The sequence below is a fragment of the Acomys russatus genome, chromosome 23 (genome assembly GCF_903995435.1).
Source record: "Acomys russatus chromosome 23, mAcoRus1.1, whole genome shotgun sequence".
Taxonomy (NCBI): Eukaryota; Metazoa; Chordata; class Mammalia; order Rodentia; family Muridae; genus Acomys; species Acomys russatus.
The window spans coordinates 39,979,938-40,007,746 of NC_067159.1; the positions used below are offsets into that span (position 1 = coordinate 39,979,938).

Genomic DNA, 27,809 nt, shown 5'->3' on the forward strand with positions numbered 1-27,809 from the left:
GGACAGGAATCATTTATCCACTGTTGATCGCAATGCAAACTGGTTCAGCCAATATGGAAATCAATGTGGCCTTTCCTAAAAAGAATTAGAAATAGATATATCACATGAGTCAATTGTAACATTCCTGGGTGTATCCCCCAAGGACTCCGTATCCTACTACAGAGATACATAGTCATCAATTCATTGCTTCTCTATTCACAATAGCCAGGAAATGGAAAGGTTTTGGCTGTCTATCAACTGATGGACAGTAAAAATGTGGTACATAGCCACAATGGAATATTATGCAGCTGCTAAGAAAAAAATGAAATAAAGATGTTTATGGGTAAGTGGATGGAGCTGGAAATAACCACCCTAAGTAAGTTAACCCACTCCCAGGAGGATGAATGGCACATGGTCTTGCCCACAGGTGAAGGCTAACTTTTAATCCTTAGATATGTGTGTTTACATTGAACTATACACAGAAATTAGAAAACCAGTAAGGGGCCATGAGGAGGAAGATTTCAGGGGAAGAGAGAGAAAGTGCAGGTGGCATGAATGGAAAAGGGATCAATGGAGCGGGAGGGGGTGGGGGGTGGGGGTAAATGGAGCAGGGGGGGGGCGTATGGGAGCGCAAGGTAGAGGAGGGAGTTGTGGGAAGGGATATGGAAACCTGCTACTTACTATAGAAGCGTCCAAATTTACATGTACATAAGAGATTTAAATGGAGTCACCCTGTAACAGGACCAAAGCATCTTTCCTACATATCATAGGCTAGCCAATAAAAAGCCCAGTACTAAGTATGGATTAGCACTAAGGATGAAGTTGTTGGCCAATAGCGTCCTATAGACACACCCAAACATTAAAGTGCTGTTACCTTTGGGTGGCAGAAGACATCACACAGGTGAGTCATGGGATACAGAAGTCAAGCTAGGTACCCATTTGGGAACATCGTTGTGCTTGCTGGAATAAGGTACTATGGAATAAAATAATTAACAGTGCAACCCAGCTGTGAACCCTGTGAGCTATATAGTAACAACACGCCTGGCAAGATATTCTCACTGGTGCAATAGTGATAGCCAGCGTTACGGGTGTAACCAACCACTTTCTGATTTGATTTTTAAGGCCTGCTGCACAAGATGGAACCCAATGCCTGGTACCATTAATTTGGGAAATTTCATTCATACTTTGTGATCCCAAGACTCAGGGATCCTCTTTCAAGAAGGGAAAGAAATCTGGTAAGATAAGCAGTGAGCTTAGCAGTGGTATTTGCTAGACACGACAGGGCCTCTGCTCATATGACCTGCAGCAGCTATGATCGTGTGCACAAGACTTTCACAAGATGAAGCCAGCCAAAATTCCAACATAGATAGGAGATGGGTTTGTGAAGTGTCCCCCCTCCCACTCCCAGCCCAGCTGAGGAGCTTTGGCAATTGGCAATATGCTGCAGGCAGGAAGGAGAGTTGGCTCTGCTCAGGGATCTGATCCTGTGCTGCAATAGACATTCCCACACCTCTGTGCAGACAGGCAGCACCAAGTGTACTGGGTGAGGTTAAAGGAAAGAGCACATGAAGCTGGGAGGGGAAAGTAGGAAAGGAATGGGGAAAACCACAGTGGAGAGAATGAGGGTAGATTTGGTCAAAACACGCATTTGCATGTATTTCAAATTTCAAACAATAAAAAAATGAATTTGAATAAAAATTATGCAAACTTTGATAGTGTTTGCTTAGCATGCACATAGCCCTGCATAGGGTCCCTAACACACACACACACACACACACAAACACACACATACACACACACATTCTCTCTCTCAGACACACTCACACACACTTATACATGCATGCACATACATATACACACAGAGACAGATTTATAAAATACATTCCAAATTTTTATTTATTTTAGTGTTTTTCTTACATCACATGTATGTGCAGTGCCCGAGGAGACCATAAGAGGGTGTCAGATCTCCTGGAGTTACAGGCAGCTGTGAGCCACCTGATATGGGTGCTGGGAACCAAACTCTGGTCCTCCGCAAGAGCAGCGAATGTTCTTATTACTGAGCGCTCTCTCTCTCTCTCTCTCTCTCTCTCTCTCTCTCTCTCTCTCTCTCTCTCTCTCTCTCTCTCTCTCTCTCTCTCTCTCTCTCTCCAGGCTACCTCCCCCATTCCAAATTTTAGAATAATTATTTGAGAGAAAATATTTAAGTTCTTCAAACATGAAAGTATTGAATTTGGAGCCCCCACCCCATATGCTTGTGGAGAGAGAAGCATTTTACTTCTGCAAGCTTTTCCTAGCATGTGTGTAAGTTATTCTAAAGCCCCCCTCCCTCGACTCTTAGACAGTAGAGGAAATTTACAGAAATAGTGGTTGATGTAATTTACAGGTAGAGGATGTTTTTGTCATACATCCTCTGAGCTTTTAAAAACAAACATATACTTTGGTGAAAGATGGTAATAAAAAGCAAATTATAATATGAAATAAATTTGAATGAATGCTTTCTTAGTACATATAGTCAGGAAATTTATCAGCAACAATCAGTACGAAACAAACAGCAAAATGGAATAAATTTGAATAAATTCCTGCCCGGGCAGTCGTAGAACACATTGATAAATATTTCAGCCTAAACTGTTACAAAGTATATAATAAAATATTAACTTGGAAGGAATTTCAGTGCTTTGCATTCAATAAAGGCTAATATTTCACCAAATAACACACACATATCAGGCAATAGAAGGAAATAAAGCTAATTTTCACTAGGTGTCTCCACCCTAATATTGATGCCTGTCTCTGCTATTGAACCATGGGTCAGTCAACCAGTGGATGTGAATCCTAGCATCATGACCCTGGCCTCTGCTCCTGCCTGTATCATGAACTCTCCTTCAGACTAAGGAGGCAATGTGGCAAACTGGCATCCAGGTGGCCTCTAGATTCTGGCCCGGTCTCCCTCAACCAGAAAGACCCAAAGATTTTTTCCAGCTCTAAAAAGATCCACCGACAACCAAGGGTTGAAGAGCAGGCAGGGTGACCACAGCTACTGGTCCTTACCCCTGGCGTACATTCTGTTCTAAGTCCCTTGTTTTCAAAGTGGAACCACTTCATAACCATCAGTTAAAACCTTGTCTTTGAAGACTGGATCCCATAGTGTTTCCTTTGCACATGAGTGGAGAACACGCATAGAACAAGTGTAGAAGAGGGTGCGAGGTGGTGGCAAAAGGCAGCATCTTGGGTGCTGATCCCCATATCTCAGAGCACCAGACATTGCCTCTCATAAGGGCCATTCAAGCTTCCACAGCTCATTGTTAGCAGGGATCCAGACAGTCCAGCCCAGGGCACAGCAGTCAGTGTGTGTGCTGTGTACACATGCATGTAGGTGCCCATAGAGGCCAGAAGAGGATGTTGGATTTTCTTGAGCTGGACTTCCAGGTAGCTGTGAGCCACCTATTGCAGGGAGTTGGAAATGGACTCTGGTCTTCTTAAAGACCAACAAGATCTCTTAACCACTGAGCCATCCCTTCAGCCCCATGGCAATGGATCTTCTCCAAGCCTCCTGTAGAGGGGGTGAGGTTGAAGAGTCACATGACTTGGGCCCAGGTTGAATCTAGGTTCCCTTCTCACTGGATAGGCCACTGCTCCAGTCCAGGGCATCTGATGCTGCTTAAGCTCACTGTCCATAATTGGACAGTAGATGGGGCTTACCTCACATGTTCTTTTCTTCTGAGGCACCAGGGTCTGGACCTGTAGCCTCATGCATGGTAGGCAGGCACTCTGCCACAGAGCTACATTCCTGTTCTTTTTATTTTTACCTTTTTTTTTCAGGGCTGGGATTTGAACTCAGGGCCTCATGCTTTCTAGGCAAGTGCTCTACCACTGAGCTACTGCCATAGACCAGTATTTGAGACTTCAGTGAGATGATCAAGCTAGGTGCTTAAGTAGACCAGGTCAACAGTAATGACAAGAACATTAGCTCTTTCTTTCTTTCTTTCTTTCTTTCTTTCTTTCTTTCTTTCTTTCTTTCTTTCTTCTCTCTCTCTCTCTCTCTCTCTCTCTCTCTCTCTCTCTCTCTCTTCCTTTCTTTTCTATTTCTAGGGAGTATATTATTTTTGAACTACCTGACCGCCTCTGGCAGTTGTTTTACATTTTAAAAGCAGCTGTTATTGGTTTCAATTTTGAATCAGGCTCTTTCCATCGAAAGAGAAAGTCTCCAATTTCTTTGACCTTGAGGGTGGTGGGTACCTGTGTTAATTGAACATATGGGGCTCTCTAGTAGACAGGTAAAAATACCAGTGCCTTCAGGATCTGCAGCCATGTACACTGGAAGTGAATACTTGGGTAGAGGGTAGCTCCATGTCTGTGTGTGTTTGGAGCGGGGGGGGGGGTCGTGATATAGCATTGTAGCATGCTGTACCACTTAAGAATTGCATCTCTTGGAGCTTGGGTTGTGGAGTCAGGCTGCTGGGTCTTGCCTCTGGTCTTTACCACCGACCTTGATGAGTTCTTCCCCTGTCCTCTCATCTGTTATGTGTGATGCTCTTAGTGCCTCCCCCAGGATAACTGTGAAGACGGAGTGAGAGAAAGGGAAGTTGATTTGCAATGTGCTCATTCTAAGTTGGTAGGTAGCATGCTTTCATTTCCAGCAGAATGGTAGATACCCTCTTAGGTGGACCTCACACTGCTGATCATCAGTCATCGCGTAAAGAAATGAGGGGAAAGCCAAGCCTGGATTGCACCGACATTAGCCTGAATCTCACTAATGCTGCCATGTTAAGTCTTCAAATGAATCCAAGCCTTGGCCCATGACTCTTTGTCGTAATTGGCTGGCTTGGGTTAAGTACGAGGGCTAATTACTCCACTCTGGCCTCTGGGTTTGGCTGTTTTGTTCAATATACTTATGTAAGCAGGTGTTCTCTATGTAAACATTTGTGGAAGTCAAAATACCAAAACAGATTAAATATAGAAGCAGGCTGGATGCTACATCAGTGTTTTAGCGACAGCGAGAAAACATCATCTGTTACTTTTCATTCTTGGGGCTAGCGTGAGTTCTGTTGGTTTGATAACGTTCCTTGGAGTTGCCTGATGAATTCATCTGGGATTTTATGCCACTCTCTGCATCTGTACATTTAAGGCTACTTTAATTGGAATGTCTACATCATGGGTCTCGTCCTTCTTTGTAAAGAGGTGGCCTGGATTAGGTGACTGAGAGAATGGGAGAAGAGCAGAGACAGCTGCTCCTCTGGTTGGTGACAGAACTGGCACCCATCTTGTGGCCTGGCCCCTTTGTCCCCTGGGTAGCTGGGTTATTCTGGGCACTTGGAAGTGTTTCTTTGATTCTTTCAAATGGTGTTTTTGGTAGAAAGGAAAATACTGATTTCCTTTCGTTGCTCAGTAACTTTACCTCCCATATTCTATTCATCAGAAATAATGAATTCCAATTCTTTTTCAGTTCAATTCAATTCCCATCTTTTCTCCTTTAAACTACACACACCATTGTTTCGTTGTCTACCGATATTTTACTTTTTTTTTCTATTGGGATGGTTGGGATATTTTCAGCCACCCTGAGTGCTGGCATCTGGATGGTCTGTAGCAGCCATGGCTTTTCCAGGCTATGTGCGCCTCATCCCCTGAGTCCTCCTCAGGTGTTCCCAGTGTGGGCGGGTTCAGACAGGATGCCTGAGGATGAGAACAGAGGCTGGACTGAGTGAGTCTGGGGAAGGCAATGGTTCCCTCTTTCATGTCAGAATTTCTGCTTCAGGCTGCCTTTTGCATTCGCACCTAGTTTTATATTTTCTTCAAAGCATTTTTCAAGTGATAGCAGTCATTAGCTTCTTTGCTGCCAAATGAAGTAAGAGGGATTTAATGCAGCTGGTGAGAGATGAGACCCTTTGTGCAAACCTTTTTGGGGGAGTTGCTAAGAAGGAACAGTTGAACTCCTGAGGTTTTATGGTTTTTTTTTTTTTTTTTTTTTGGTTTTTGGTTTTTGGTGTGGGATTTGGAGAGTATTAAATTGATCTCATACTCTGAAATTGAGTGATCAAAGAAAACTCCTCAAGTAATATAGTCATATGACGCCTAGTCACATTAGTCCTTTGAAGGTACGAGATTAAAATTCCTGAAGCCCCAGCTCTGATCACCCTGTAGTTTTGTGTCTCTTTTGGCTATTCTGAGCTCCGGGTTCAGAGGCACGGTCTCATTTTGTGGGCTGGTTGTCAGATGTGAGGCTCACTGACCTGGGCGTCGCAAGTACCACCTCAAAGGAAGGATGGCTCTTGCAATTAAGCAGAAGCCCAGGGGTGAACCGCCTAAGCACTGCAGGTGTCAATAAAACGCAAGGTGGATGAGGTGAAAAACTAAAAGCCTCTTACGAACACTTTGTTCACCCATTATCCAGTCTGAATCCTTTGATGCCGTTTTCTAGATAATGGCCCGGATGACCTCATAGCCACGTCCTTTTCTAGCCAGGTAGACAATTTCACTCTTCGCTTTCCCTAAAACAGGACACACCTTCTAAAGCCAAGACCCTCTGGGTTTTATTTTAACAGTGAATGGGAGGAATCCGAGGTAGTCCTTCCTCTTGCCACACTCAGTAGCATTGTATCCCATTTCATTAAGGAAGACAGTGCTGTCCCTGACCTATTAAACTGGCAGCAGGGAGGTTGCGACCTGCTATTTGAAAAACAGTGGTCCAGAGGCTCTCTATCCCCAGTTCTTGACATCCCTAGCCATCTCTGGAGACTTGTACCACTCATGAAATCTTCCCTCATCTTGGCATCTAGTACCTCCTCTGACCTTATCACTTTTCTCAATCTCATTTACAGCATTTACTGCAAATTGGCTCTCATGCTAATTACTGATTTACAACTTATCTCTGTGGCTTGATAGTGAGTGCGGTCAGGGCATGAGCTGCGTGCTAACCTCATCCATCAAACCATAGGTGCCACAGCATGTCCTGGCCACTGAAGCCCTTGGAAAGTGCACAGTGCCTGGCTGCTTCTCCACCTTTGTCTTGGCACTTGGGAGCCACCAAATTAGACTGCCATTGCCATGGCTCTGGTGGCATGGTTATCTGCTAGTCTGCCTTGATTTTTTTTTTTTTTTTAACATATCTGAAAAAGAATGACAGTAAGTTGGGGTTGCAAATGTTTAAACCTTGGACCTTTGCAGCATGTAACAGGTAATTACTTCAGTCCGAATTTTACAGCAGAAACTGCTCTTTGTGTGTTTTGTGGTGACTTGTAGATACTTGCCAGGAGCATGTTTCTTATTGATATTGGAGCCTTTTTTTCTACACTATAGAAACATCACAGGGAGGAGAAAGAACACAGGCACCTTAATTATGTGCCATCTCACATCTGCAGCTGAGTTTTGCGCTTCTAATGATGACATTCAGGAAAGAGCAGGACCCGTTTTATGTTTACACAAATTATCTCCCCGAAGGCTGACCTTCTTGAAAGGAAGTGATTCCATTTAGGAAGGTTGTTTTCATCCCATTCGGTCTAATTTCAGAGCTTGACTGATGGTGTAGGACCTGACCCTGTACCACCTCGACCAGCAGATGTAGCCATAGCCTCATCCGTCTTGGGGGGAGCAGCACTTTGATGAAGATACACGCCATTCTTGGGCTGCCCGGACTCTGTAAATTTGAGAAATAAATGTATTTTGTTGACATTTTTCTTTAAAACTACCTGTCAGAAATATCTAGGACCACATAGCTTAAGAAGATTATCAAACATCTAGTGAAGTGAACAGCTAAAGAGCTAAAATAGAAACCACCAATGACTGCATTGCCAAGTCTGGGAAGAGCCCGTCACGGATGCACACTTTTGGGGGACCTTTTTTTTTTAATTAATTTGTATTATTCACAGTGGGTTTCATTAGGACATTTTTATGCATGAATAGAATGTAATTTGCCATGTTCACCCAGTTACCCTCTCATCTCTCTTACCCCAGCTACCCCCTAACTCTTCCCAACTGGGCCCCAGTAACTTTCACATCTCTCTGTCCCATGGTCACAGTCAACTATGCTGGTACAGGCTTCCTGTAATGACATCTTTCCTAGGCTTGGTGGACATCTCAGCATATTTAGCAAATCTGCTCACCCATAGGCAGATTTCACTTCTGAGCATCAAACGCTTGCGGAGACTTTGAAATGGCTTTAGTTTAGTTCCGCTCTCAGCGAGTTTGCAGAGACTATGCCTGATCTGGATTCTTTCCCATCCCGCCTGCCACTTACCCAAGCTAAAATGTATGTCAAAGGAAGCTGGGTTCGTCTTAAAGGAGCTTTGAAAAAAAAAAAAAAAAAAGAATCATCCTTCAATATTTTAAAGTGCTTGACAGAGTCATGTTCATATGGAAGTCAGTCTTGAGATCAGCAAGTTAAAGTCGGGCGGCTTATTTACATTGCCGGCAGAAAGCTGTTCTAATAGGATTGACGTGGTGCACTAATTAATCACCCAGGGTCTCCCCATTCACTCATCATGCTGCACGAAAGTTCCCTGCTGGCTGAGGCTCAAGGGCAACCTGTGGGCTACCCGCCAGCTGATTTTTCATAGGCATGACGCTGCTGCTATGAATTAAGGCAAGCCTAATATATTCTGTCAGGGCCTTACTCTCCCGTGGCGATCTTCTCCAGTTAAACAGCTTTAAATGAAATTTTATATTACGTATGAAAAGAACTTTCTTTCAGATGAGGAAGGGGGATTAAAAAAATCCTCTTTGTAATCTTTTTCTCCCATAGTATATACTCTTTCAGTTCTGATAAAAATCTGCTAGATTAATTGATTAGGGCACAGCTGGCATGCTAGTTTCTCGCCGTTATCTGATAATTGACCTTATATTAAGCTTGAGAAACTTGCTCCATTACATTTTAATTGTAGCAGCAGTGCGTTTATTAAGTGGCTACTGCACACAAAGTGTCTAGGCCACCAGTTCCTGTGTTTCCCTTTGCCATTCCGGTAACTGCCTGCAGGTATCACGGCAAAATCAGGTGTCAGGCTGCCCAGGGTCACATTTGGTAAATGCTGGAGCCGGTTTTGCACTTATCATTCAAGTTTTCACTTATTGGGCCAAATTACTGTTTAAACTCATGCAGTCCTTCTGTACTTTTACTTTACCTTGGAATGGTTCAGTGGTCTTAGTCTTTAATAACCACACTTCTGTTTCCACATGACTCTTTCCATTCATCTGAATTAACTATTTTAGAAGCTCGTTGATTTCAGGGATATTATTTCATCTCTTCAGTTCACTTCACCATCATGGGGCTCTGTTCTAGAACAAGAAGTTGGAGGCATCTTTGAAGAAATATAGCTTATTCATACTCTTCCCTCATGCTGTTCTTCATCGTGCTTCAAAAAAAAAAATTCTAATAGAAAAGGAAAATTCCAGAGCTTCCCAGGCAGTGCCTGTTGAGAGCTCAGCTTCCCACTTCAGGCCACACATGCTGTGGCTATAGCTTGTCCCATATGCAAATGAATATCCAAGAGTCTGGGAAATAAGCTCTTATATAAAAGAACATATAAATGGCTGATGTGTCAAAAACCCATTCCCAGTACCTAACTGGCTGGTACTTGGTGGCATATGTGGGTTTCTTCTGATGCTCAGACTCCTTAGTATGCGGAGCCGACGGTCTTGGCTGAAAGGGACCCATCCCATTTCTTTTTATAGTGTCATGAAAAGTTGGAGAGAGGAAAAACTGAGCTGAACATACAGAATAAGTAACTAAATGCTGCCAGCAGGCTGCTGTTTTGTTTTCAGACGTTCCCCGCCTCCTTCCTCCTTTGTGAGTCTCTGAGCCAGTGAAGCCGATCAAAGAGGCTCAGTGTATAGAGCATTTATGTGGAAGTTGTTTGTCATCCACAACAAAGACCTAATTGCTTCTGGGCCACCTTTTACATGAAAGCCAGTGAATTAGGATCTCCTCAGTGTGCTCTCGGTATCTTAATATTCATCTCGCCAAGTTTTTATTTATCTATTTTTAGGTTCTGGTCGAATGTAAAGGATCAGAGAGATGACATCAGCCTAGAAGGCACACTATGAGAATTTCAAACATGGGCATGGAATTGAAGGCACCTGCCACCGCTTTTCTTGTGATTGATTTGATCTGAATTATAACGTGTAATAGCTGTTAACGAGGCTCCATGGTGTTTCTAGGGAGTGGTGTTTCTTTTAGGACTTACCATTTCGAAAGGCCTGCTGTGGGGGTGATTCAAGTTCTTTAAGGCCTTCTTGGGTGCCTTGGTTACCAGCAGTATGTATATAAGCTCAGTTCTCGGGAGTATTCTAACAAGAAGTGAGTTCTGTGTTCAACATGGCCTTCTGTGTGAATCTGCAGTTGTGTGCGTGTGAGAGACACATGTAGGGCTTTCCATCTGAGTGTCACAGAGTGGGCTAACCAGACGAAAACCTCTGCTTCTGTGGGGCTTATGTTTCTGTAATACCCCCCATTTTGCATATTTGGAAACTGAGGACGGGAAGGTTGAATGACTTGACCAAGCACTCTTATATGGGGTTTGGACCTAATGCAAGATAGGAAAACAGGGAAAGGTTGGAGACCACAAGAGGAGAAAGCAGCTCCTCAGCCAGGAATCAAGTTGACACCAGCCAGCCACTCAGTGGCATCAAGGCAAGATGCCATTAACAACTGCTTACAGCCTTTCTCCCTTTCCCAACTATAACTCTATAGTTTGCTAGGAATTTCCCCCAGAAACCCCATTTACTGGGGCAGACATGTACTAACCTACTACCACTGTGTAGCCCTAATGGCTTCTGGTCTAACCCACCTCTGGGGCCACTCTCTTAATCTCAGTATCAAAAGAATGAAGAAAGAGATCTTGGCAGCCTTTTGAGAGGTAACTCGAGAGCCACCGGAAATGGCTAATATCAAGACGGCTGTGACTTTCCCTCGAGTAGCCCACACCTGCATATGCTCTTGCCCTGTGACTCCTCTTTAAGAACACCAGTCACATACTTGGTCATGTCTTATTTTCCTGTGAGTCCCTTTCTCTTAATCCTTAGGCTAGAGTCTGTTTTTTAAAACATTTCAACTCTGCCTTATAAACCGCTAGTCCTGAAATTCTTTTCTGTGTTGAAACCATTTCTCTCAGGTTGACCAGACTTCGGGCCCATAAACGTCTAGGAAAAGTCTCTAGACCATGACTCACCACTGACAAGCCCAGGCACCCCTATCTAAGGGCCCATGGTCTTCACCATGCTTCTAGTCACTAAGTCCTCTGGAGTCTCCTCATAGTCTTCACCCAGATGTGCATGACTCTTCCTTCTTTGGCTGGTGCCCATCTCACCAGGATGACCGCAGTGGCCCTCACAGCTTGCCTACCTGCTAGCAGCCTGGTCCCCTTTTCTTTTCATTTTCTGTACCATAGCAAATACGTTTCCCAAGATGTACGCTCGGTCCTTGCCTCTGTTCTTGGAGTTCTTACTTGGTTTCCCATGGCTTTGGTGGCCCTTGGGTATAGACACCACACCTGGTGTGCTGGCCATGCCCTCTGGCCTCTAGGTTCTCAAGATTAAAAAGCCATTCCTCAGGGATTGGAGAGATTGTTCAGCTTTTAACAGCTCCTCCTGCTCTTATGGAGGACTCGGGTTTGCTTCCCGTAGTACCTACGTGGTACCTTACTGTTGTCTATAACTCAGTGTCAGATGTCCCAGTACCTCCTTCTGGCCTCTGTGGGCACCAGGCACACACATGGTCCATGCAGGCAAAACATGTTGCCGAGCGAGTTTGCTGCCCTTTTGCCAGTTTCCATGTTGTGGGACAAGGAGTTCCTGAGACACACTGCATTTCTAATAAGTGCCCTGGTGCTGGTGCTGGTGCAGAGCCATCCTGTGAGGATGCCATTGCCGGCCTGGAGCCTTGCAGCACACGTGCAGGCCCCTGAAGGGACCCACTGTGTCAGGCTTTGATCCTGTGGTGTAAGCTGTTGCCTCTGCAGGACAGGGGTTCCCTTTGCCTTCCCTTTCACATACAGCTCAAGTGTTGCTTCCTAGGAAGCTTCTTCTGACAGCACCCCCCAACCCCAGTGCCTCTGTTTCTATGGCAACTTGTCCATGCCTCTAGGAAAGCACCATTCCCTGCACTCAAGTTGTGATTTTATACCTCACCCATTAGCTCTTTAATAAAATGCATTATTTGTCTGTCCTTCCTTCCTTCCTTCCTTCCTTCCTTCCTTCCTTCCTTCCTTTGTTTCGAGGGAAGTGGTTTTGAGACAGGGTTTCTCTGTGTAGCCTTAGCTGTCCTAGACTCGCTCTGTAGACCAGGCTGGCCTCGAACTCAGAGATCTACCTGCCTCTGCCTCCCAAGCTCTGGGATTAAAGGCCCACGCCACCTCTGCTTGGCTTTCCCATCCACCTCTCTATCCCTGGCACCTGGCATGAGGCCCGCTCAGTACTAAATACATGAAATACATCGAATGACATAACCCTGCTTGCACCTTTTAAATGAGAAACCTTATTTTGAGTTTTATTTGCGTTAACTCCGTTTGCTTGTTTATTGATTTATTGTGTTAACTCTTAAGGTGTGTCTACGGCGTTTTGCTTTTAAGATCCTTTAGCACACAGGCTGTGCATCTAAGAATACAGTGAGTGCTGTACCTCTTGCTGCTTAACTCAGACAAGCCTATACCCACAGAGGCTCGTGTTTGGCTACAGATAGCTTCTTTTTCACGCCTGTAGTTTGACATACTCCAAGTCCGTTTCAGCTCTGGTATGTTTCCAGCCTTGGCTGGGGCAGAGGTAAGAAATGAACAACCCCACCCGGGTAAGCTTTCTTTTACCGGTAAGACAAGCAAAGATTAGTGAGGTGTAAGCTTGCAACTTCCATGTTTCTATCCAAATGTGGATAGCTAATCCCTCGAGTTCCTTTTCTTTACGTGCCTGCATTGCCTGGGTAATTTCCAAGAATATGGATTTTATTGTTTACATAGCCTCCTCCCGCACAGCTTATTGTACTAGCTGTTGCTAAAATGTCAAGGTCCAAGCCCTAACAGAGAACTTTCTAAACCAAACTGTCCCAGACCGAGGGCATTTCTTTAAGGCCTTCTCCTGGAACAGTGTGCAGTCAAAGGGAAAAAGCCCTTTCATCGGCTCTGGGAAGATACTGCAGGCCCTTCGTGCTGGGCAGTTCCAAAGAGCTCCCCTTCCAGGCCCCTTACCCCTTTCCCAGGCTCTATGTGAAGTACCGCTCCAGATCCGGTCCTTGGATTCGAGCCCTAGCAGTTCGTGTCCGCAATTCCATAAACACAACGGGTGGATGTGTAGACTGAGTCCTCTGTTCCCTCTCCTGCCTGTCACAACGGCTGGCCCAGCAGCTTAGAACATCTGAGGTCTTTATTCAGTTACCTGGAGAAGAATAGCCCCCTCCCCCTGCCCAGCAGTGTGATTCTGAGCTACTCCAGATGTTTCACTGTACAGCATGAGAATGGTTTTTCTTGGGACTCGGTGGCTGCGTGGAACAAAGCCCCCCCACTAAAGCAGCTTGAGCTGAGGTTGTTGTGCTAGAAACCCAGGGGCACCACATGGAAGCCAGCCTCGGAGGGGGTCTTCAGGCTCCCCACTTGAGGACCCAGACACACTCGTGTTTGGTCTCTATTCCTCCACAGCACCTAATGATCTCTTCTCAGTCCTTTGCAGTATAAGGAGACAGGCTATCAGAAGTCACTGCATACCATCCCAGGCTCCTGGGAAAGGGGACTGTGTGGCTAGTATTGTGTGGTGTCATAGGATTCTGTGGCTATGGTAAAGCACCAATGGCCAAAAGCAGCTGGGGAGGGAAGGACTTGTTTCCTCTTACAATGCTCAAGTAACTGTCCACGCATGAGGGGAGGCAGGGCAGGAATTGGAGGCAGGACCTGAGGCAGAGGCCATATGGATGGGTGCTGCTTACTAGCTTGCTCATTACAGCTTGCTCAACCTGCTTTCTTATACAATCCAGGACTACCTGCCCAGGAATGGCCCCACCCACAACGTGCTGGGCCCTCCTCCATCCACCACTAATTAAGAAAACGCTCCCACAGGCCAGTCTAGTAGGAACATTTTCTCAATTAAGGTTCTCTCTTCTCAGATAACTCTAGCTTATGTCAAGTTGACAGAAACAAACAAAACAACAACAGCCTATCCAGAACATGTGGAACGGTTTCTCAGGACATGTGCCCAGCCTCAGCGGTCTTACGTGTGCAGAGGAAGGGGTAATGAAATTCAGCACGTGCGCGTAGGGCGTCAGACCAAAACAAGGTTAGAGATAGAAGTTGCAAAAAAAGCCCTAATTGATGGGGCTGGTGAGATGGCTTAGTGGAAACTGCCACAGAAGCAGGAGTGAGCTCAGACCCCAAGGACCCACATAGATAGCACAGTGGCTGTGGCCTGCCTGTAATTCTAGCAATCAGGAATCTGGAAGGTCCCCCAGAGCAAGCTGGCTCACTCTGGCTAGACCAGCAGAATCAGCAAGCTCTGGGCTCCAGTGAGATGCTTTGTCTCAATATATAGGGTGCAGAACAGTTGAGGAGGACATCCATGTCAATCTCTGGCCTCTGCATGTGTGTGCACACACAACTCTGCATATGTATTTGAAAATATGCATGAATCCACGAAGACTACGTACACACACAGAACAAATGAAAGATCTGGGAGAAACTTTACTCGTTTCCTCACTTGTGTATCTAGCTATCTAGGTATGTACTTATTTTGTACTGTTGGGGATCCAACCTAGGGCCTGTAAGTACTGCGTAAACATTCTGAACTAATATCCACAGCCCGAGAAATGTCTTTCTGTGTGGACCGTCAAAATTTGTGGGTATAGGTATTTTCTAGTCATTCAGTCAGATTTCCATGAACAGGAATAGAAAAGATTTCAAACTAGAGTTTGTTAGTGTCTCTTAAATGCACTATGGCACATGACTTTAATCCCAACACCCGGGAGGCAGAGGCAGGCAGATCGCTGTGAGGTCGAGGCCAGCCTGGTCTACAAAGTGAGTCTAGAACAGTCAAGGCTACCCAGAGAAACTCTGTCTCAAAAAACCAACAACAACAGCAAAATACACGAGTACTTGGTGCACTGTTCTGGAAGGATCCTCAAGCCGGTGCCAGAGAAAAGAGAATTAAACAGAGCTCAGGTACTGCCAGCAATGCCTTATTTGTACGTGTGCCCTGTGATTAATATAGACCCTGATTTTCCTACTGTCTGACACAAGGTGCTGTCATTGTTTCCAGTCCTGTGTGCGTGGGCAGGCACAACAAGGCTATACTTGCTGTGGTAGGGGAGCACGGAGGAGTAGAGGGAACCCACTTTTCATCTGAAGCTAAGAGGGTAGTTGCATGTTAGCATGGCCACTGTGGATGCTAGGAGTTGGGGAGCAGTTAGGGGAACGTCTGAGGAAAGATCTGGGCAGGGAGTAATCTGCACAGAATCCTTGCTGTTCCAGGCAGCTCTCTTGTGGTCTCGTGGACCCCACAGTTTTGGGCAGTTAGTTGCGTTAGGCATTGGGTTAGATCTGTACTCCACAGGCAAGGACTGCAGGGCTCCAGGAAGCCGAAGGACCCTTTGGGGGGGGGGGGTTCTCTTTCCCCCTGGGAACGCACTCCACTCCTCTGTGTAGCCCGGGAAGCCTGACACAGCCTGGCTACTGTGTGCCTCTGTGTTGTGCTTCCCCGTCCCTGGCACTTTGTGTCACACATTGTTGTACCCCTCTGTTCAGGGCCTCAGGCCAGATGGCTGGCATCAGCTAGGGCGCTGTTCGGACATCCGCCAGTCAGCCAGCTTCCTCATCCCTTCATGGTGCTCTGGTTGCACATAGGTGGTTTTTGTGTCCCTGTGTATGTATGCTCACAGAGGCCAGAAGAGGGTGTTTAGTCCCCTGGAGCTTGAACCAGTGGTTGTGAACTGCCCCCAACATGGGTGCGAGGACGCCAGCTCCAGTCCCCTGCAACCGCAGCAGATTAACTCTGAGTCATCACATTAATTCTGGCTCTTCGTGTGTGTTTCTTAATGGAGACCCCTTGTCTGCTCTGTATTCACACTGTAGTGGCTACACCTGCCTTCCACAGTGCCTCCACCTCCCCTGCTGCCCTCTTGCTTAGCAGCCCTGTGCAGCCAAGCTTTTATTGGTTTTTATTGCTTGTTTCTCCCTGCACAGCCCAGCTAGCATGTCAGTGCTGCAAAGCAGACCCTTGTCCATTCGGCTCCCTGACTTGTTGGAAGCCCTCCAGTGGCTGCAGAGCTGATTGTAGATACCCAGCAAACACTGCCTTTCCCTTGCTAGGGAACTGAGCTGCGCTGGAGATAGAGTTCCGTAGGCAGTATGTACCCAGGCCACACTGAGAAAGGCCTTGTGGCATTGTAAAAGGAGAGACGCTGACCCTGGCCTTGATGAGAATGTCCTGTTTACAGATTTGAGTTTTATCTGTCATGCCATCTTGTCAAGACAGTTCTGGACAGTTTGTGTAAACTGGGACGCCAGAACCCAATGGCAGCAGTAGGATTGACTTTTTGTGTATTGAATTTTCCACTAGCCCACACTTCTTCCTTTGCTATGACTGGGATTGTACTCGGGGACTTTTTATTCCTGAAATAAGTCCCTAGTCTACAAACACAGGCATTGTGTTAGTGTGTGCATTTAGCAAACCTGTGCACGCTGGCCATGCATCTACCAGAACTGGGGTGCTGAGTCAGAATGTGTGTGCTGCAGCTTTTAGACGACGCCTTCCCTGCTGCCTCACCCGTCACTGTCCAGAGACAGTTTTAGGTGTACCTATCCTGCTGCATATTCGGGCAAATATTTAAATTTTCTCAGGGCTAATTCTTCTGGCATCAGTTCTTAGGCTGTTAGGGAGGCCCAACTTCCTGCAGAGTTGATCATGAACTTAGTTTCAGTCTGGGCAGATGCCCAGATGAAGCTGCTACTATTTTTTTTTTTTTTTTTGGTTTTTCAAGACAGGGTTTCTCTGTGTAGCCTTGGCCATCCTGGACTCACTTTGTAGACCAGGCTGGCCTCGAACTCACAGCGATCCGCCTGCCTCTGCCTCCCAAGTACTGGGATTAAAGGCGTGCACCACCATGCCCGGCTGAAGCTGCTGCTATTTAAGCAACCAGGAAGTAAAGAGTGGCCTGAGGACTTGGATGAGCTTCACCCTTGAATGTAATCGCTTCTTTTTAGGAATAGAACTAGCAGAAGTGGTAGAAAAAGATGATGTATTTAAAAACATTTTTTTTTTTTTTTTTTTTTTTTTTTTGCCTTCAAAAATAAAAAATGTGAGATTTGCTTCGCAAGGAATTTAGGTGGCAGCCAAATACTCATGCAGAAAAAGAAATGACCATCAGAATTGCCACTAGGTCCTGCCAGCCCTGAAGACAGCACCCAGAAATTGATTCTGTTTGCAGAGCAGTGGGTTTTCTTTCTCCCGTACTGGGAAGTTGAAGATGGGCCCTGGTGTATGCTGGGAAAGTACTAGCTCACTGAACTGCAAGCCAGGCCTGCCTTGGAATGTTGAAGAGCTGTAGTTTTCAGGTCTAAGGTCAGTTACCCTTCACCCCTCCACCCTGTTGTTCCTGAAATGTCACTTTAACTTCACAGTAGGTCTCGGGGTTCTACTTCCTTCTCCTCCACACGCTGGACACGCCCAGTTCCCATCTGCATTTCCAGGCCCCCTCCTTTTGGATCCCTGTGGCTCCACTCCAGACGTCTGCAGCCCACATGGTGATTCTCCTTGCCAGTGCCAGCCTGTCCCACCCACTCCCACCCACCACCCACATGGTCTCCGAGAAACTTCCTGTCACTGGGGTGATGATGATTGGGAGCCTTACAAGGCCCAAATGTGCCATGCCTCACTTGCTTTTCTGATTGTGTGCCACGCTCCTCCCATTTGCTGTGTCCCAGCCACACCAGTACCCGTACAGACTCCATGGCTTGTAATTTTGTTTTATTTTTTTCACTCTTTGAATATTTCCTCCAACTGCACTGTAAGCGCACTGCAAACAAGAGCTGGGTCTGTGTTCTCCTCTCTGTTTATCTTGAGATGTGTCAGGTCACGTACAGGCTGGAAGAGACTCAAACACTGGAAAAGGATGGATTGGTGGCTTTTTGAAGTATCCATTTAGAGCCAGTTAGGATGAGACACTGTTCCATTCCAGGAGAGTCTGCCAGGCTGAAAATAACCGGATGTGGAAAAAGAGGTTTTCCATTTGACGGGATGGCAGATGCATCCTTCTGGAATCACCCCCACTACACCCCGAGACTATTTTCTTCTCCATCTTTGCCAAAGGATCAGTTGTGCTGTCCCTGGAAGCCAAGTCTAGCAGGCTTCCTTCACTTTACCACTCTCTGTGTCCATGGGGCCGTTCTCAGTGCTGTCAGAAGAATGTACCTTTGATGCCTAGGCATCAGAGGAGCAACTTACAGTGTTAGGGGATGCACTTCACAGTACTGCCACCCTGGTCTTGGTCTGTACAAGACTTTTTAGACATATTAGAAAAGCACAGGATGAACACCTCAAATCTGAAAAGCCTTAAGGATTTTTAGCATCACTCTATTTGGATTTTTATACTAAGGCTGTTTAACCAGCAAAGTCTATGCAAATATTTCAAATATTCTCTAATTCCATAAACCCCAAAATGGGAAATACTTTGGTTCCAAGCATTTCAGAAAAAGGAATATTTGGGGGCCAGACCAATGGCTCAGTGGTTAAGGGCACTGGCTGCTCTTCCATCAGTTTCCATAAACACATGGCAGTTTATAACCATTTGTAACTCCAGTTCCAGAGGATCTGATGCCCTTTTCTGGCTTATGTGGGCACTGCAAGCAAGACATCTATACACACACAAAGAAATAAAATAATTTTTAAAAAGAAAAAGGAATATGTAATAGCACTTGTTCCCTGAGGGACCCAGCTCAAGCACCTACCTCTGCAACCTGGGAAAAATACTTAATGTTTCTAAACCTATTTTGTTCTCTGTTAAATAAGTGTAATGTAAAATATCTACTGTGTGGCATTGGTGTAGGATGTTTTAGGTGAACATTTTTTCTGCACAAATATAATTCAATGCAAGCCACAAATATATTTTCCAGAAGTTGTGCTTAAAAGAGAAAAGATAAAATTAATTAAAGTTTAAATTTGCCAAGTAGATCTAAAATATTAATATTCAACATAGAATAAATAACAAAACAGCAATTAATGGGATATTTTATATTCTTTTTATTCTTACTACACCTTTAAACCTGGCACACACTTTACATTAGCCTCTGCACCTCAGTTTGAACAACTCAACCTTTCAGGTGATCACGGGCTAGTATTGACCATATTGTTAGGACTGCTTCTGCAAATTTACATTAAAAACAATATCTTGGGGCCAGACATGATGCCACATGCCTTTAATCCCAGTACTTGGGAGGTAGAGGCAGTCAGATCTTTTACAAGTTCAAGGCCATCCTAGTCTACAAGACAAGTTCCAGGCCAGCCAGCGCGACATGATATGTGTCTAAAAAAGAGAGAGAGGAGGAAAAAAAAAAAAAAAAACTTAACAATTCAAAACATTTTCTTAGCAATAAAACCCTAATGTTCAAGATACAAGATGATTTTGGTTGCAGGACACAGAGAAATCAAGCTGGAACTCACCTGGGACCTTCTTTACTAATGACTGCTTTTCATAGTGACAAAAGGTATTATGCAGGCTTCCTGAGGGAGAAATGTTAGCAACTGATTTACCCAGTGGTGAACCCTACATGCTGCAATACCAACCTTACAAGAAAAACGTGCCACAGGTGCAGTAGTGGCATTGACTGTTAGAAGGAACCGGCTGCTTTCTGATTAGACTTAAGGCCTGCTCTCTGGAGAGAATTCATGGCTATCAAAAGCCAGTGGCTGAGGTGGTCACGTTCTTCCGGCAAACAGGCATGTTACCCAACTTCCTTCTAAGTCTATATGTTGATATCCGTAGGGTAGTGTTACTCCAAACCTTGATCGGAGAAGCTTCATTTTGTAGTGAGCAGTTGTCAATGAAGTCTTATAACTCGTCAAGGCGCCAAGAGCAAGGGATTGTCGAGGTCACATGTTCAGCCTTGAATAGGACATCTGCGTAAATCTCCCTGAGGCTCAAGGATCATCATGGCAGAGGGAACAGAAAGAATGTAAGAGCCTGGAGATGGGGAGGGAGCGTCGGGAAATACCGTCCTCTGGGTGTGCCGTGGCCATTGCACCATAGGAACTCGGAGCAGCTGTGGCTGCCTGCAGAAGACTCGCACAAGATCGGGCCAGCCCAGTGATTTCAGCACGAGGGAAGAGGGAGGGCTCAAGAAGCTCCACCACCACCTGAGGGAGCTACTGGCAGCTGAAGTTTGTAGGGTGGGAGGGGTCATATTCCTTTGAGAATGTGGCCCATCCTCATGCAGGCAGCACTAACTGGACTCGGTGCATTAGTGATGAAAGAAAAAGAGAGAATACAGAGACGGAAGAGACATTTGTGGGGAGGGGAGTGTCCCGGGGGAGTAGGACGGGGTGGTTTGAGATGGATATGATACAGATTCAGTGTGTGTGTGTGTGTGTGTGTGTGTGTGTGTGTGTGTGTGTGTGTGTGTGTGTGAATTTAAAAATCTAGTGTCTTAGGGCTGAAAGCATAGCTTAGTGAGGGACACCTGCTTGGCTGTGTAAGAGGCCCAGAGTTGGCCCCAGTGCCAAAAACAGAAATGAAAATAGTATCTTAGCTCATATTTAATATCCAACAAATTTTGACAAAAGTACTGTTAACTCATTTTACAACTTCCACAGTTTGATGGGCAGACATCTGTGCAACATCTGCACACACTGCTGTGTGGGATGTGTGTCGCCTTCGGTTTTGATTCCGTCTCGGGAGAGTGACAGGTTTGCCATTAGGAGTTCCCAGTGTTGCTCTACAACAGTCTCTCTGGGGTTCAGAGTGAGGTGAATGTGGGGTTTCTGGGCGCCTTTCCTCCAGGAAGTGGGAAGGGGAAACTGTTTCAAGGGCTGCATGCCTGGGTTTTGGCTCCTCTCTGTTAATTATTTGGAGCTGGAACAACGCGATTTTAAAACAAAACATATGGGCTGAGAACAGTTGGGAGGACATTTCTGCTGACGTAGCGCTGAAGGTATGCAGCAAGTTGAGGCCCTGCCCTGTGCCGTTTACTCACTTAGGTATAGAACATTTCCCCGTTATTTTCAAACGGTGCCCCTTTTCCAAATTCTTAAACCTTCATTTGGAAAGACGCAGGTCAGAGCAGGAAACACTAAAGCAAAATTGTAAAGGAAAGAAAAAAAATTTTTCCCGAAGTGCCAAGAGGAGAAAGTGCTCACTCTAATAACCCCAGCTAACCCTCTCACTTTTCTCCATGGTCAACACTAGCACGGAGAATGTCCCTTCAACAATGAGTCCTTGTGTGAAGGCGACCTTTGGTCTCTTTTCTGAGATAGATTTTCCTGTAGCCGAAGCCTTGCTGGAACTCCTCATCCTCCTGCCTCCATCTCTTTCTTCAGCACCTCCTCTGCTTGCTGGCCTCAAGATACGAGATGTCCTGGTCACATCTCATAACATTTTGGTCCAAGTGCAGTCCCTTTGCCATTCCTGGTGGGGAACTGGGAATTCATTGGTGAGAACCCTTGCCCTTAGTCAGAACTTTTTCTCAGAAGGGGTCCATTACCATGGGATCTCAAAGGAAAACTACCACGAAGCTCAAAAACTCCGCCTCCAACACAGTAAGCATGGAGCCTGGAAAAGATCCAAAGCAGAGGAAGATGGGTGGTTGGCAGGGACAGACATGTACTGTCCCCGCTCAGCAGCAAGACAGGCAGCTGACCACCGTGCTGTCTGTTCCCTTCCACCCACCTAGTACTAGTGGTGACACGCTGGTGGAGATGCCATGACTGAGCACTGCATCAGGGTTGGTGACTGTTGTCCACAGAGAGCTTTAGCCTTAGAAGGTCAGACATTTTCCCCGGGGTACCTTTGATTTCAGCTGCATGTAACAAAGCCTGAACTCTGCCAGTGTCCTGTGTTTTCCTACCAACCTGTCAGTTGTCACTGTGTTTTGTCTAGCACCTATAACTATGATACTAGCATGCCAAGTTGCTTTGCTCATATACTTTTTTTTCTTGTTTTTTATCAGAAGTATAAAATGAAATAGCACACTGACCAAGGTAGTAGAAGGGCTGACCATGTCCTCCCCTCTCCCTCCCCCACCCCCCCCCCGCCAAACCCCCATAGGGTGTTGAAAACAGGAAATGTTTCAAAGTACTTGTGCTGTCTAGTTTTATGTCAACTTGACATGAGCCAGAGTCATTTGGGAATAAGGACTCTCAACTGAGAAAATGCTTCTATAAGTTTGGCCTGGAGGTAGGCAAGTCTATGGAGGGATTGTCTTTTTTTTTTTTTTTTTTTTTTTAAGATTTATTTATCGTATATGAGTGCTTTGTCTACAGAAGAAGGCATCAGATCACATTATAGATGGGTTTTGAGGAACCATGTGGTTGCTGGGAATTGAACCCAGGACCTCTGGAAGAGCAAGTGGTGCTCTTAACCACTGAGCCATCTCTCCAGCCCCTGGAGGGATTTTCTTAACTCCTGATTGATATGGGAGGGCCCAGCTCACTGTGGGTGGAGCCACTGCTGGGCAGGTGGGCCTTAGATTGTATAAAAACCAGGTGAAGCAAGCAAAGAAGCGAGCCAGTAAGTGGGACTCCCCCCCCCCCGCCCACCCCCGCCCCCCTTGGCCTCTGCAGCAGTTCCTGCCTCTAGGCTCCTGACATGAGTCTTTGCCCTGTCTTCAGTGATGGGCTGTGCTTGTGGTGCAGAAGTAGAGGCAAAATAAACCCTTTACTCCCCAGGTTGTTTGTCATGGTGTTTTATCACAGCAATAGAAAGCTAACCACAGCAGCACTTTTTAAGTAGCTCCCTTGGAGCAAGAGTAAGAAGACTAGAGGCTAAAAATTCTTTTATTTTTTAAGCTCTGGGAAATTCTACTCTTTTAAGTACAAACACATTTCCGAGTAACCGATAATCCTTTTTTCACTCTCTCTCTCTTCAGTTGGATCTCTTGTCCCCCTGCTTCTAAAGTGTCAGTTACTCCCTGCTGTGACTGGCAAGATCTTGCTGGGTGGACAAGAGCCTCAGACTTCCCTGAAACTAAGAGCACGCCGCCTCCCCCCACATACCAGTTGCGCTTTCCTCACACCTTCTCATAGTGAGCCTCTCTGACATTTAACTTAATCAAGATGTTAGTAAAATAAACGGTGTTCTTACACTGTCAGACTGAAACCACTTGTCACCCCTCCCCCACCACTTCAGTACTTGGAAAGGCGTGTCTGTTGGGTTCAGGGGAGTGCTCAGTCCTGGTCCTGGCTGCTTAGTGGGTGGGCAGCACTGTACCATTGTCACCGAACCTTTCGTGTCCCAGTTACAAGACACACTGTTGTTTTAAATACTGTCAGGGGTTGGGGATGGTACTATGAGTTTTAAAGCACATTTCAGTGTCAGGGATGTTAAGACATGAAGGGTTAAAAAAATGAGTCTCAGAGCAGACAGGATATGGTGAGAACCAACTGAAGTGGATGGCCTTTCCCAGCATCGCTGCTCCTGTCATCACTGCCCTCCCGTCCCCAGTGTGGAGAACTGGCCTAGGTGCCTTAATCCACTGCACATGCTATGTGCGTGCCAAGTTACACGTGGAGCTGTGAGACTCGGTTTAGACTCGGAAGAGTGATGGAGGCCCTTGGAACTTCAGTTTTAGTTTCTACAAAAACAAAGCAAACAATCTGAGGGTTGTTTGGGATCACGTTGAACTCGATAGGAGTCCTGTTGCCATTGGGGGAATGATGAAGGGCTTGTCAGAGGACACGGGGGCTCCTGTGTGCCCATGTCTAAGGGACAGTGGCTCAGATCCTTGGACACATTTCACTCACCCTTTCTACTCTGAATGCTCATTGTATTCAAGAGTCTGCCTAAAGATTGTAATCCAGGATTTGAATGACTTTCAAGCACCTGTGGCCCCACCCCTTCTCAGTGTTATAATACTTTTAAACAAGTGGGCAATGACATTTATTTTCTTAGTTAACTCAGATTTTTAAAGAAAGCTGAGTTTTGTTTTGTTTTGTTTTTCTGCTCAAGCAATATAGTAAAACAATGAATTGAAAACGTATTTGCATGAGTAAAAATGTGGTGTTTTCCCCTAACACTTACCCTGATCTCCTTCTCTTCTCTTTCAGTTTTTGGGAATAACATTTCTTGGCATTGGACTGTGGGCGTGGAATGAAAAAGTAAGTTGACTATCAGGAAGAAGAACAGGTTTGGTTCCAGGCCGTATCGTGAATGTTTCCCTTTCGGTTTTGACCACCACAGGGTAAAAATAAGAGGTTGTCTAATGAGAGGAAGCATTTTTCAAGACTGTTTGGGTGTCTAAAGTGATCACGACATCAAAGCAATCCCCACAGCCACAGTGTAGCGTGTGTGTACAACAGAGAGTGTGACTGGGATTTGATTCGGAGGCGCAGCCTCACCCAGCCACCATGACCTCTGTCTGCTTTTAAATGTCACTATGTGACCTCTAACCTTCTGTTCCCCTCTCTCATCTTTGGAACCCTTTTGGAAGGATGACTTAAATGATTTTTTTTAAAATGGTTTTTCAGTCTCCCATGTGGTGAGATGGAAGCCAAATATAAATTTATGTTTAGATACCAGACAAACCCATCTCTGACGCTATAGAATGTGAGCAGGCAGCCACTGCTCATAAATATCAAGAATTGCTCAAAGTCGATGGTCACATACGGTATAAAGAAAAGGGAAATGCAGACGTAGCAAGTGACATATTCCAAATTGCAGAGAAGATCCAGGTTCTGGGCAATTCATGTCCTAAGCAGTGCTGGTGAGTGTGTCCTTGTCGCCTCTGTGCTCCCCACCACATCTTTTGATTTTTCTCTGGTCACCACTGAAATTTAAAAATGAGAGTCACCCCCATCCTGCCTTGGCTGGCAGTGAAATCGCTCACAGCATGTTTGGGCTACACAGAAGGTCTTCGTGTCTCCCACTTGGGAGAGTGAGCAGTGTCAGGACTGGCTAGCACTCTGGCAAATGTAGGCGTTAGCTGCTTCTTCAAGAAGGCAGTTCTCTGACCTCCTGAGTGTCTGTCCTCTTGAGCCTGCCTGTGCTTGAAGGCAAAGTTTCTTTTGAAGTGTTAAATGCATTGAGCCATTATCGTCACCAATTATCATTATCGTTATCAATAAATAGAAAGGAGACCCGAACCAAGGCTGCAGTCAAACGGGAGACTTTAAGGTGCCAGAGGCATTTTTACAAGTAGAGTCCCTTGCAGACAGACCACACAGAAGAAAAGAGTCAAACCTGAGTTTTACCAGTGACTGTGCGGGTGTCACTCAGTGGCAGACCGTTATCTGGAGTCAGTGCCCAACACTCCATAAAGGAAGAAGAGACATAATGCTTGGCACACAGACACAAGGAGCTCAGTACATCCCTACACAGATGCCAAAAGCCAAGTGTGGTGGCACGTGTTTTTAATTGTCTACTGGGAGGTAGGGGCTGGATCCCCGGAGCCAGGCTAGAGTGAACTCCGGGTTCCAGTGTGAGACCCTGTCAAAAAACACATGAGATGAAGGGCAACTGAGAAATGACACCCGAGGTTAACCTCTGGGCTCCACATGCAATTGCACACATGTGCATGTATCCTTGCACAGACACATGCACTCCGAATATGTGAATACAAGCATATACACACACTCCCTCTCCTCCTCCCTGCCTCCCTTCCTCTCTCTCTCTCCCGTTCCCTCTCTCTCTCAGACAGAAAGAATATAGGCCTGGTAAAATGGCCTAGAGGGTAAAGGCATCTATGGCTATGCCTGACAACTTGAGAGTTCCATCTGTAGTTCTCATGCAATAAGAGAGAACAGATTCCTGAAAGTTGTTCTCTGACCTCCATGACATGTGTGTACTCCCCCTACACACACACACACACACACACACACTCACATGCATATATGTATGTACACACACACACCTACATTCATAAATGTAATAAAATATTAAAGAATAAGGGGGAAAAGGCATAATTCCTTTTATATTTACAGAATGCTTCTATAATGTATAAACTACATTATGAAAAATGCACCACTGCCCGGCAAACAGTAACCTTTTGCGACAAAGCCTTCCTTATACAAAGTAAGACAAATTAAGTTCTCCACACAGATAAGGTCATCCCTTGAAACTTGTCCACTGAATCCCAGTCTTCGCGTGGCTTGTGGTTAGCTGCTTCTTCATCCCAGTTAAGCCTTGGGATTTGTCCTGGTGGAATCTCAGAAATTCGCCTTCAGAGCCCTGCGTTCGGTTAAATGCCGCTTCTTACAACGCCTCTCCTAAGAGCTCATTCCTGCTGCGTTGAGAAAAATACCGGAAGACACTAAATGAACCAATTGTCAGTTCTAGCGATAAACAAGCAGTTGGTCACTATGAAGGGTTTCTTTTCCTCTTTATGAAATACAATTATGTTTTTATTTCATTAGTTACCTCATATATTTATTCTGGTGAAGAAAAAAAAACTTCCAAAATTGGCAACATCTCCCAAATAGATGAAGTGCATTGGAATGTTGACAAAATAAGAGAAAACAGAAGAGACTGAGGACATTCCAGGAGTAGGGATGACAAGGGTCTTGCTGCCTCCACCTTCCTAACTGCAGGAGCCCCTTGCCCAAGACATTTGAGCCTTCGCCAGGCCAGGTCTCTGGCTTAAGGTGAACCCCGGCCAGCCTGGCTGAGGGTGGAAAGTAGTTGAACCTCCGCGCTGACACCAGTTTGAGTCAACAAACGCTAAACTAGGCTGTGACGTGTGCTTTAAAGTAGGAGGCAAGACAGCATTCTGATCTGGGCCCAAGCTGGAATGACTTCCTTAGTACACAAAGCTTTGAACACACTTACGTGCAGTTCAGGAGCGGCAGAGACAAAGATAACTACCCTTAGCTGGACACAGTGGCACGCGCCTGTTAGCCCAGCACTGGGGGAGGCAGAGGCAGGCCAATCTCTATAAGTGTGAGGCCAGCCTGGTCTACAAATCCGGGACAGCCAAGGCTACACAGAGAAACCTGTCTCAAAAAAACAAAACAACAACCAAAAAGAAAAAAACCCTACCGTTCAAATTTAAAGTCTATCAGTCTGAGTTAATATTGTAAGTGAATACTAGAAATAATTATTAAATAATTTTATCTAAGTTCTAAGTTGGCCTTCAAGATGTGCAGAACGGCTGTGTCTGTCTCCAGGGGCAGCTGATCTGCTGCTCTTAGTGTCCCATGAGTGCAGGATCTGCTCCTTGGAAGCAATGTTCGCAGTTACCTAACACGGATCGCCTTCTCGAACACCCTTGGCAACATGTAGCCACAGCGAACTCATCCACTCCTATAACATTGTCGCACACATGGCCCACGGCGGATCCTAATGCTGGATCTAGGATGATGAAGCAAGTTTGAGTCCTCAGATGCAGGAAGGGTCTACATATATTCATAAAAGGCACACGTGTGATAGTATTGTCATCCATGCTGGGAAGAGTGAATATGCGCCTAAGAGTTCCCTCGGCACCTACTCTCACCTTTTCTTTCTTTGGGTTACTTTTACTTTTACTTTTTTGTTTGTTTGTTTTGTTCTGTTTTGTTTTTTGAGACAGGCTTTCTCTGTGTAGCCTTGGACTTGCTTTGTAGACTAGGCTGGCCTCGAACTCACAGCGATCCTCTTACCTCCGCCTCCAAGAATGCTGGGATTGCAGGCGAGTGCCACCACACTCAGCTTACTTTTTTACTATTGGAATCTTCTTACAGTCAGATTAAGATCATGC

At 45.6% G+C, this 27,809-nt stretch overlaps 1 protein-coding gene across 2 annotated transcripts in view; it reads left to right on the plus strand.

Moving 5' to 3' along the window:
- Tspan5 (tetraspanin 5) overlaps window positions 1-27,809 on the plus strand; it is a 167,669-nt gene that overhangs the window by 106,939 nt on the left and 32,921 nt on the right. For both annotated transcript variants that reach the window (XM_051166022.1, XM_051166023.1), the window contains exon 2: window positions 24,187-24,237. In XM_051166022.1, coding sequence (XP_051021979.1) covers window positions 24,187-24,237 — 51 coding nt within the window. The remainder of the gene's footprint in view (window positions 1-24,186; window positions 24,238-27,809) is intronic.